Here is a 12,105-nt window from a genome sequence, read left to right as displayed (position 1 = left end):
AAGAAAATGACTAGCAAACACAGTAACTAGTAAGGTAAAGAAGCTTTCTGTCATTTGTCTGCTTCTCTTGCCCTCTTGACATATATGTTGTAGACACCCATAATTTGTCTCAACATTCATGTAACTTCTGGCAATGGTCTTGCTTCCTTCGCTGGCTGAGTTGCCATTGATTTTTCCATTTTTCAAGGCCAGAGGGGAGAGGTGTTATATGTAAACCATCATTGTCATGTTAAATCCTTAAAGAAAAATCAGGTGGTTTAAGCCTACTTATGAAGGAAAAGAAAGTAACATTAAGAGTCATCAACACAGTAATTCCTAAACTGTTTTCTAAAATGCCTGCTTATAAGTAAACATAGCTTAATCTTACAGCTTTTGCTTGGTTTTGAACAGTGTTTTGGTAAGACCTTTGCTTTCTGTTATGGTTTAGCTTTCTGAAATCTAATTAGAAATGAGATCTGAGCTTTGGAGCAATGTGGGTTGTGCTAATTGCCAACTCTGATTTGAAAATAACAGGAGAATTTAGATCACTGTAATATTCTAAGCAGGACAGCTTTCAAGTTGCCACAGAAGCATTCAAGCTTAACAAAAGCATGATTTTGTGTTTGAGTAATTTACGTGAGGGTGTATCAAGTATATTAGTTTTAATCTAACACATCTGGATAGTGAAACATGTCATTTTCCCTGGGAGTACCTACCTTTCAGAAAGTTTGCATCACTTTTAGTATGGAATTACTGACAGAAAGGAGTATCTTCTGATTTATTTATTTTGAAGTTTTTTTAAAAATACAATATTTTTTTCCAAGACATTATGAAGTTTCAAGCATTTCACTTAGTGAGATATTCATAAAAGAAGCCTTGTTTTGCTTCCTGGGGGACTGTGCAGATTGCCTCTTTCGCTGTTTGAAATTATGTCTCCAGCTGGAGTATCTGTTGAGAATTTTATTTCATGCAAATCTTCTTGTTTTTACAATAGCTCTTGGAAGAGCTAGTGACTCTCATGGATAGCCTGTCAGTCTGGTACTCTGCTGGCCTAGAAGCAGTTAGGCTTTCACAAGTACAAGTCCAGCTGCTCCTTGGATTCATTGCGCAAGATAACTTACAGGTTTGTTACAAATGCCTGCAAGTCGTACTGTGTTTTAAATGCATGTTTGATGAAACTGCTTTGGCTTATGGAGGAGCTGCTCATACCAGTGAGCAGACTGATGGCAGTCCTTCACCCTTCTATAAGGAAGATACTTTATTGGTTCTTACCATTGGCAAATTTCCTCTACACTCCTGTCAATGTGCACTTCCTGAACCTGAGAAAGAGGTAAAGGACAAGCTGTTTGAAGATGGGACTATAAAGGCACTAGTGGCAGTAAGATTTAGATTCTACCATAAAATACATTTATTAGCTGTTCCAGGTTTACATACATTAGGTGCATATGAACCTGGACTGTTGTCACAAATCAACATTTGGAACAAAGTTAGTCTGGAATATGAGCCCTTCAATAAAGCCAGGATTGTTAATTTAAGTACGTGATTGTCTTAGTGCAGCTCTGTTACTTTAGGGTTGCAGCTGACTCAGGTTTGGTCATTATAGGGTGAATAATTGATCAGTGCCCATATAGAATCATAGAATAGTTAAGGTTGGAAAAGACCTTAAGATCATCTAGTTCCAATCCCCCTTGCCATGGGGTGTGACACCTCGCAGTAAACCATCTGATGCAAGTGTGCCTTCAGACTTACTTGGTATACAGTTAGAATACGTACATACTTCTGTGCTAAAAAGACAGGTGCTCAGAATTAGTATTTTGAGAATTGTATTAATTTTTTGTTGTTTCTGTATAGGTCTGTGCTATGGCAGCAGCCAAGCTAAACACCCTTCTCCAGACCAAGGTAATTGAGAGTCAGGCTGAAGCATGCTACCTCTTGGGGAAGCTGGAAGGCATCTTGAGTAGATCAATTGAAGAGAAGACAGAAACTTACTCATTTTTGATTCCCCTTGTTCGGACATTGGTATCCAAGATTTATGAGCTTCTCTTCATGAACTTGCATCTCCCTTCATTGCCTCCTACCAATGGCAGCCCATCTTTCTTTGAGGACTTTCAAGAATACTGCAGCTCTGATGAGTGGCAAATTTATATTGACAAATATGTAAGTAGTAGATTCTTTTTGTACCATTTTCCTCCTCTTAGCCACGAAAGCAGAGGGACTCCTTCAGAAATCACATAGTCCTTTTTGTTTTGGTGGGACCAGATTATTCCAAATATGAAGCAGTATGAAGAGAATTCATTCAGACATGATCATGAGCAGATGGCACTTTACTGGAAAGATTGTTATGAAGCATTTATGGTGAACATGCACAAGCGAGACCGGGAGAGAGGAGAAAGTAAGCTTAAATTTCAGGTAAGGTTTTGAGTGAGTTCAAATTTCTCTTAGAAGGCAGCTCCTGAGACAGTTCTCAGAGGTGGAGAAGCTGAATTCCAGGATGATCCAATTCAAATGATTGCAGGCAGGTTGATTGTTCTAAGGTTTTTGTGTGCAGTGTTGACTATATACACTTGTAAGATATGCTTTTTAATTCTGTTCTTTCTATTCAAGAGTCTCATCTGTAAGCAGTTATTTCAGGAGAGTAGGCCTTCCTCATAGTTCAGCAACCTAAAATTATGCTCAGCTATAAGCTACCTCTTCTTTTATTCTGATTCCTATTTTGTAATATTAAAATATTCTCCATTATGAGATGAGTTGTAGGGTTTTTACAATGAAAACATTTGAAACTCTAGTTCTATTTAATGTGTGGAAAAATTGGTTTTGAACTGGTCTTTCTATATAAGGTCTAGACTCAGCATAAGCATTAGAATTAACTGGTAATTACAGCAAATATTATAGTTAGGTTACCTTTCTCTTGTATTCCCTTTGTCATCTTAGCAAGGATCCTTGTAGTAAGTTGTTTTTTACTCAGGTAGCTAAAGGATGAGTACATTGAGTCACATTCTAGAATATCAGAATTTAAAGAAAAATCTTACCTATTGTAATAAGATTTCAGATGACAACTATTCTCATAATGAAAAATTGCTTTCATATGGATTCAGCATTAATAACTCTTAGTTCATATCTTTAAGTGGAAATTTGACTCCATTTCTTCCAGTACTAAGCATTTTAAAATTTCTCTCATAAGCATTAAATTAAATTTTCAGAAGACTTTACTGATAAACTTTTGTTCCTTTATTTATGAGAATTCTTGGAAACCCCAAACTGTGTTTTCAAAGATCAGAGTTGTTTCAGTGATATATTTTTAATGGTCTTTCAGGAGCATTTTGTGGAACCATTCAGCCGAAAGGCTCGACAGGAAAATCTGCGGTACAACAGTATGCTAAGGCAACTTAACAGTCAACACACAGCTACTCTGAGACAGTGGAGGGCAGCACAGCTTTACTTGCTCTCTGAACGTGGTCCTTGGTCTGAAATGTAAGAGTGAAGTTCTTAAGTCAGATCATAAATGATGCTTAAAGCCTATTTTTTCACATGACTAACTTGCTGTTTCACATGGTCAATTTGACAAGGTTCACATGAAACCTTGTCAAATTGACTTTGATAGCCATTCTTGAGATGTGAAGTTAATATTGAATGCATCTTTTAAAATGTTTTTTGCATTTAATTACCAAAATGCAAAGTTTGAAGTGTAATGCAGAGCTATTCACCTGAAAACTAAATTTTCTCACAACAAATAAAAAGTATTTGTCAATGGAGTGTTGCAGAAACTTTTTGAGAGCTCCTGTGGATCAGTGGGTCTGTTGGAAGACAGAGACCAGGCTTGATAATAAAGATGAGTTTTTTATGCATATAGGTAATTTCAGTTTAAAAGAATACATTTTGCCTGTCTTAGCTTTTGGGGAAATTCTGGATAAAGTTCTGGAAGTGTAAGCAATTTGATACATTTCAGTGGAAAATGAATAGTCTTTGCAAAGTGCTTTAGGATGATAAGAGCTGCAGTGTGAAATACAAAATTAAAATGCAATTTATTATATTTTACAGTGTACAAGTGCATAACCAGTATTTTCTAAAATGGGTATTCTTTTGTAATCAGTTCATTCATATAAGTCTTTAGCTTTTTGACTTATGAATATTCTCATTTCCTTAGGAAACGGCATCCTGTTCACTGGAAACTGTCAAACGTGGAAAATTTTTCACGTATGAGACTAAAACTAGTACAAAATTACAACTTCAACTCTCACCAGGATGCAAGTGACCTGAGAGATAATTTAGGTAAAGTTGTATTTGATATTTTACTTGGTATTCTTCAATATTTACTGAAGAAAGACACATGCTTTACGCTTTGTATTTAAGAATCAGTGATGGCTGATACCTAAATCTTGATTTTTCCATATTTTCTCTGTAGTAAAATACATAACATGAGAGTGGTGCTTTGACCTGAAACAGCATCTTCCTACTGAATTCATTTCCCCTTGCTCATTGAAATCTGTATTTTCACTGGGAGGGGAGGGGGAGGGGAAAACAAAGCAACAACAACAAAAAACCCAAACCGAACCCAAACCAAAACATAAAACCGAAACTATCCACCAAACCACCAAACTCCTTTGTTATATAAAAATAAGCAGTCACATAGATTTCTTTCATAAGTTTTTTTTAAAGAAAAGGAAACAATGAGATCAGAGGAAGTAAGCAGCATTTGTTTAAAACCTTTTGGAGCTTACTATTAACATGTGTAGGTATGACGTGCTTTGTTTTAGAAGTGTGCCAAACAGCTGAGTTTAACCTACTTGATCAGTCCTTTAAATAGGTCTATTAGATATTAAGACTCAAACAAATAACCCTCACTCCTGTAAACCCAAGTAAGCAAAACCAAATGCAGTCTATTTCCATGAAGTCTGCATGATTTAAGTGGCTGGCAGAACACTGAAAAGAGTTTTTATTGGAAATGTCCACATTAGGATTCAGTTTAAAATTTTCTTACATGTCTTCCCTTTATACTGTTATAACTTGACATATATTTCAGTGCAGTTTGGGAGTATTTTTAGTTCTGCTTGCCCCCAGAAGTATTTAAGAAGTCTGGTTGCTTCTTAACTCAGCTAAAACCAACATTCTGCAGTAGAAAATACACTTGGTAGTTTAGCTTTCCAAAGCATTGTATCAAAAAAATTTCTGAACTCAAATGTCTGCTTATGATAGGTGTGCATCAGACTCAGCCCTCTAGTGAGTCTCTGCTTCTGGAGGTCGTGAAGCAGGTGAAAGTGAGTGACTTGGAAGACGATGTTCTTGAACTACCTGAAGAAGACACAGCAGCCAGTTCCAACTTGTAAGTAGAGCAGAACAGAAGAGTTGAAATTTGTTTCTGTGCTAAGGATAAGGAGAAAGGAATAACTTTGGGAGCTGATTAGCATGCAGAGCTTCCCTCTTTCTTTTCTGGCCTTAACAATACAATCCAGGGCTTTGTTGTAATTTTGAATAGCAGAATATTTGCTGTTGGATTTATCATTATGAATGGTGAGAGACAGAGCCCCAGGGAATATAAGGCAGAGCAGATGCTTGTGGTTTGTGAGCATCTTTTAGTGGTTCATTCCTCATAGCTGGCCTGAAGATGCAGCTGCAGAATTGAGGCTTTTCTATATTGTACATTTGCTATAATTCTCAAGAAGTGGCCTGCACAGCAGGGGCACAGACCAGACTGGAACTGTCTCTTGTTCATAGATGCCAGGGGCGTTTGCTGTACTGTCATCTGCGTAGTTGCTTACTTGGTATTAATCTGCTGGAGTCCTCTCTGTTTAAGAGCATTCCAGAGAGAAGACTTGCTGTTCTTCCCTCATGTGCTTTCCTGGAAGGCAGGGAGAGATACCAAAGCTTTGCTTCAAGTAACTGGACATGTGATTTTGTGCGTGCATTCATGTGTTCAAGTCTAGTAGAGATGTGGTACTTCTTTGAGTGCTACTAATGCATTTTCTTATATCTTAAAGGTTATTAAATGCTTGTTTGTGATGTGTCATATCTAGAGACTTCTGAGCAAGCATTTCTTCAAATGCTTCTGAAGGTAACTTTAGTCATGTGAACCAGGACCCAGCTCCGCTCTGGGTCAGAGCATTTAAGCACCTAGCAATTAAATAAGAAAGAGAAACGCAGCCTCATGTTTTCATATTTCAAAGAAGGTCAAGTCCATTGTGCCTGAGACTGAAATATCAAACCTGAAGAGTGATGCTATGGAATAGGGTTAGGTAGTCTAGTCTGAAACATCCAAGACCCCTGACTGAAGTAGCTTCATATGATAATTTATGTTGTACTTTTAATGCCATTCAAATTTGATTCTTTTCTGAACTGTACTCTTTACCAAGTACCTAAGCAACTATATAATCTACCTGACTCTGTAATGCTTGATGGTATTTTTGTAGGGATGACAAGGATGAGCAAAGTCAGAAAGAAAAGCTAATACTGTCTGAAGACTGTGAACTCATTACAGTAATTGATGTGATACCTGGCAGGCTGGAGATCACTACCCAACACATCTATTTCTTTGATGGTAGCATTGAAAAAGAGGAAGGTGAGCACGATCAGTATTTCTTTCTTTTCAGTGCAGTTCAGCATTCTGTTTTTAGTACGATGAGGATCAAACTAATTGTGAAGAGGCAAGTCATGAATCTGTACCTAAAATTAACGTTGTACTTGGTGATCAGTGGCTGGCTGATCTCTTCAGAGTCAGGAAACTGGAACTGTACTTGCTGAGCTGCTAAATTGATTCACTATTCTTAGTATTTCTTAAAAAAAAGTTATAAAAAAATTAGTCAAGTTTGATTAAAAAGACATTAACTCTAATTTGCTGCTTAAATGACACCTCCCTCTTCTTTTTGTCAGCATTATGCATTTAAAATGTGTTTTTGATCAGAAGGCAAAACCAAATTCTGTACTTGATCAGGTATTTCCTGCTGCCTCTTTCTTTCAGCAGAGCAGTAGCTGAAGTTAGTAATATTTTCCTAGCAAAATTATTGGAAATGATACTGCATTATGTCTATGAAAAATTTTTTATATATCCTAAGCCACTAATCAAAGTGCTCTTCCTAGGGGTAGGTTTTGATTTCAAATGGCACCTTTCTCAAATTCGAGAGATACATTTGCGTCGGTACAACCTGAGGAGGTCAGCTTTGGAGATCTTCCTTACAGATCAAACCAACTATTTCCTCAACTTCAATAAGGAGGTATGGGTTTCCCATATGTCCTTGATTTATATAGTTAGCACAAATGTCAAATTTAAGTTCACTGATCCACTGAGGCTGGTGTCTTTCATACTGTAATACTAGTAGCAAAAGGTTTGCTAGATATAGCCATTATGGAAAACTAGACTGCAGTCTGTGAAAAGTACAGTCTGGCATTTTGAAACTGATTAATTGTGAAAAGACAGATAAAAGAAGATTCTTCTTTTACCTTTCTCTTTCTCTGATACAGAACAATTATTCAACTAGAATTACATGAATAGTAATCTAAATATCCTGAAGCCCACACTCAACCAATCTTAAGTATTCTGAGGAAATTAATTACAACACAAAAGAGACTTTCTATTTTGCCACAATACTGGAAATTGTTGCTATGTCTACATTCTGTGGTTTAGGATTAGTGAATCATTCTTGTTCACTCCCTCTCCTCTCGCGTCCCCCCCAGTAACAATGTCACCGTGAGTGACCCTTTGTATGAGGGACTAAGGTATTAGAATTTAGGATAAGTTATATACTAGTGGATGAGTTTAGGAGTAACTCCTATAAAATGTGTGTAAGTAAATAAATCTTTGCAATAGTTTTGTACGGAAAACATTGGTGTAATTTTATTTGAACAGCAGCAGAGTTTCCCAAACGACTTCTCTGGCAATAGTGATTTTCTGTGTAGCATCTACACACAAAAAAAATTTACATATGTTGCCTTTATAACACTTAACCAAGGGCTGTCACATCCATCCATGTCCAGGATGTTTTATGCATCGAGAGATAAAGAGCTTAAAAGTGTAGCTATGCTCTGTTTATTGCACATTTTAATTAGTAGGGAAGCTGTTTACTTGTAAGCTTCAGTCTCCAGAATAATGTTTTTATTAATGCTGTTTTCCAACAGGTACGAAACAAAGTATACAGCAGAATACTGTCACTGTGTTCTCCAAATATTTCTGGGACCAGATCTCCACAGGAACTTTTTAAAGCTTCAGGTTTGATGCAGGTATGGGTCATCTAGAGCATTCCTCTGCTTCTTGAAGGAGTCCTGGAAGGTCCTGGACTACTGATTTTAGGTTGCTTTTTTTTCTCAGTGTTTAGATGACAACTGCCAACTTCTGTACCTCAGTCTGATCCCTGAACTTTCACATGCATACTTTTTAGAGCTGCTGTGTTTTATCTTTGCAGTCAGTGAGGTAAATGGAGTCAGGCTCTGTTGATGTGATTATGACAAATGTTCCAACAACAATGGAAAACCTGCTTCTGCTTTTAGTGCATGATCTTGGAACTTCTTTCACTATCTGCAAATAATTTTCCATGCTACCTTTTCATGATGTGGCTTTCCTCAAAGTGCATGTGAAGATTAAGAAGGAAATATAGTCTTTAAAGGAACTAGTAATATTGGTATAAAAGGAAAAAGTCAAAATGTCTGTATTACACCAAACATGGACAAACTTTTAAATGTAGTAAATGTTTATCTTCTGAGGGAGATCATTTAGGCTTCTCTAAAGGCTTTACAAACGACTTTTAAAACATGGCAAATACTTTTTCTTTTTTTCCTTAACAATAAAAGCTACTGTGTTTTATGTTTACATAGAGAAAATATCTTCTGTAATGAAATGTCTCCATCACATTACAGAGAAATACTGAGTTCTTCTGAGCAGAGCTCTGTTGTTTGAAGTATAATAGCAGAGCAAAGGTGCAATGGCAGTGTTAGTTTACAAATTCCTGTTTTTATACTTTTCTTATTCTGAACCTGCTAGTTGTCTGCTGCCCTGTATTTAAAACAGTACTGGCATCAATCATGGACATAATTTCAATGAAATATAGGTAGCACAGTCACTGAATCAGTGGAAAAATTAACTTTATTAGGAGAAAATAGATTTAGACTTACATACTATTCTTACAGTCTAGTGCCTTTCACTTCCCAATACTATTCCCTGGCAGATGAATGTCATTTGCAATAGTAGTATCTTTGCCATAGTAACTTTCATTATATCTTTTTTTCTTTTGTCCTTCAGAAATGGGTGAATAGAGAAATATCCAACTTTGACTACCTTATTCAGCTGAACACAATGGCAGGACGAACTTACAATGACCTTGCTCAATATCCTGTGGTAATGAAAAGAAAAATTAAGAAAAAATTTATTTTTTTTAAGAATTTTTACCAAAGAGATGTATTTTTCTATCTTGAGAGATGTATTTTTAATCTCAGTTTGATCTTTCACTCTTTTTGGTTTTAGTTCCCCTGGATTTTACGAGATTATACTTCAGAAGAACTGGACCTGAATAATCCTGCAGTTTTTAGGGATCTGTCCAAACCCATAGGGGTGGTAAATGAAAAGAATGCTAAGGCTGTGAAAGAGAAGTATGTGTTTGACCTCTCAATTCTATTTCTTAGTCTTTTCTGAATCTCCAGGCCAATAACACATTAGAAAAATAAAGTTGTAACAGTGAAGTTCTTACAGCTAGTTTTATAACATCGCAGATACATTTGCAAAGGTTGTTGTTCCTGCTGCATTCAGATTAGTTAGCTTACATGGCAGTGAAAGGACAAAACTTATAGTTGAAAATTTTCAATTGTTTCTTAGATGTGAAGAATAAAAACTGAAAGGCTGTAGAAACACTTAATTTAATGGCCCAGCACCTTGAAGAAATGTACTGTGTCCCATGTCTGATTCAAGATCATACTGATTACTTGAGCTGCTTGTGCTGAGAGGTAGCACTGATCCTAAATCTGTGCTTCCTGCTCTTCTTTTTGAGCATGAATTATTAGCTTTAAAACAAAATATAACTCAATGGCTTTCAGCAACTCCTCTGCAGGGAGGAATGACAAGCGCTTACACCCACACATCAGTGTAGTGAACCTTCCTTTTTTGCTAGTGTGGAGAGTGAGTGTGCTATCGTACCAGATTGCAATTGTCAGGCATCCTCCAAAACCAGCTTTCTTTTGACTACTGGGAGGAACATAAGAGAATTTTCTATATATTATTAGACTCTATCCCTGACTGTAATGAAATTGGTTTGAGCAGTATGCTTAGCTATTGTTTCTCTTAACTAGCCTTGTGACACTGAGGAGTATACCAGCCAGATGGTGGCATAGTACTGTAGAGTGAGTTTACCAGTAGAAAGGGAAATGGGCATGAGTGTTATATAAATTTCCTTTCTGCATCGTGATACAGTCACACACCTAATTCCCCCATCACACACCACCAGCCCCTTAAATCTTGCAGGAAACTGTCACAAGTCCTTTCAATAATAAATGTTCAGCTTAGTGATGTGGGGGGTTGCCTGTTGTTATAAAGACATGCTAAATCAGTCTTGTCTTGCCCTTTATCCAGTTTCTTAAATCTGATAGCAAATGCCTAGGGAAGAGTATAAGAATAGGTATGTAAAGGCTTAATTTGGTGTATGTTTCTCTCTTTTAGCAGCCTTGCCTAGGAACTTTCTAAGTCAGATTTGGAATCCTCATGTTTAATAGAACTCAATGTGTTGTTCTTTTATAGATTGCTGTGCTTGTTTCTTTTGAATCCTTGCCTCCACTAAGCATAAGCCACATGTGAATCAGCTGTAGGGGTCAGCTGTATTCACAAATATTTATTTCTTTAGATATGAGAGTTTTGAGGATCCCCTTGGGATGATTGACAAATTTCACTATGGGACACATTACTCAAACGCTGCTGGTGTCATGCATTACCTCATTCGGGTAGAACCTTTCACAACACTTCATATCCAGCTCCAAAGTGGCAGGTATGATGTGAGCAAATAAGCAGCATGTCTTTTTTTTTTAATTTCATATCAATTTATTGATGGAATGATTAAAGTCTGACCTGAGTTTTCTAATCCACAGATTTGACTGTGCTGATAGGCAGTTCCACTCTATTCCTGCTACCTGGCAGGCACTCATGGACAACCCCAATGATGTCAAGGAACTTATACCAGAGTTCTTCTACTTTCCAGAATTCCTGGAGAATCAGAATGGTAAACTGACTGCTCAGAATATTTCCTAAAAAAGTGTTCTTCTATTCTTCAGATTTTTTTTTACTACCATTTGTGAATGCTGTGGAACACTTCTTGTTTAAGCTTTATAGTATGCTTATACAAATGACTTTACTCATCGTGTTGGCTTCAGACTGTTTAATGAAGTCACCAGCTGTACAAAGCAGCAGCCTAAACTTTGTTTAAAATTCAGACTGGGGGCTTAAGGATGGCTAAAAATAGTGTTTACCTAGTGTAAAATATCAGAGATGCTCATTTGGATGTCTGGTAAAGAAAAATTTAGCAATAGTTAATACTGTCTAAATGGTTAGCAGAAGTTAATACAGATTAATTAGTATTCTTTTTACTGGGTTCATTGGATGATAGAGTTTGGACATCTTCAAACATGTAAGGTCTTTTATTTGTTCCAGGCAACAAGCATGTTTTCTGTTTGTTACTGTTGTCTTCCAGTGCAGTGTTAAAATTCACTTGATTTTTAGAGCCATGTAAGGTTTCACTATTCATCAGATGAAGGAAAAAAAAGAAAGCTGTTTCACTCAAATATAATGCTGATTGAAAAGGCAGCATCCTGCATTCTGATGTGAAATTCCTAATCATTTTTTAATTCACATTTGTTGTATAGGGAATTCTTTCTCTACCTATTATGCAATTTAAAAATGGTTTTGTATTTTTGTGCTGCTGCTGATTGTCTGCTCACAACAATCTACTAGAGTTCTAAATTATAAAAATGGACAACACCCAAGTCATGTTTTCAAAAGTCACTGAAGTATTTAGAGTTTTTCCAATTAAAGTTGGTGGGATTTAAGACTTACTGAAAACTTTGATTATACAACCATTTAAACCTATAAGTTACCTAATTCTTATGAATAACCTCATTGAAATATTTTGGATTCCCAACTGTGTTAAAGCAAATGCAGATATGTTT

At 36.5% G+C, this 12,105-nt stretch overlaps 1 protein-coding gene across 1 annotated transcript in view; it reads left to right on the top strand.

The window, feature by feature from the left end:
* Positions 1–12,105, top strand: part of NBEAL1 (neurobeachin like 1) — an 85,140-nt gene that overhangs the window by 54,219 nt on the left and 18,816 nt on the right. The window contains exons 31-43 of the mRNA XM_034065306.1: positions 974–1,102; positions 1,831–2,136; positions 2,239–2,388; positions 3,293–3,450; positions 4,124–4,248; positions 5,173–5,299; positions 6,384–6,532; positions 7,051–7,184; positions 8,086–8,187; positions 9,203–9,298; positions 9,425–9,549; positions 10,791–10,931; positions 11,032–11,162. Of these exons, the coding sequence (XP_033921197.1) occupies positions 974–1,102; positions 1,831–2,136; positions 2,239–2,388; positions 3,293–3,450; positions 4,124–4,248; positions 5,173–5,299; positions 6,384–6,532; positions 7,051–7,184; positions 8,086–8,187; positions 9,203–9,298; positions 9,425–9,549; positions 10,791–10,931; positions 11,032–11,162 (1,873 nt within the window). The remainder of the gene's footprint in view (positions 1–973; positions 1,103–1,830; positions 2,137–2,238; positions 2,389–3,292; positions 3,451–4,123; positions 4,249–5,172; positions 5,300–6,383; positions 6,533–7,050; positions 7,185–8,085; positions 8,188–9,202; positions 9,299–9,424; positions 9,550–10,790; positions 10,932–11,031; positions 11,163–12,105) is intronic.

The sequence above is a fragment of the Melopsittacus undulatus genome, chromosome 8, assembly GCF_012275295.1.
Source record: "Melopsittacus undulatus isolate bMelUnd1 chromosome 8, bMelUnd1.mat.Z, whole genome shotgun sequence".
NCBI lineage: Eukaryota > Metazoa > Chordata > Aves > Psittaciformes > Psittaculidae > Melopsittacus > Melopsittacus undulatus.
Note: the sequence above shows the minus strand (reverse complement) of the source record. Positions and strands in the feature narration are given on the sequence as shown.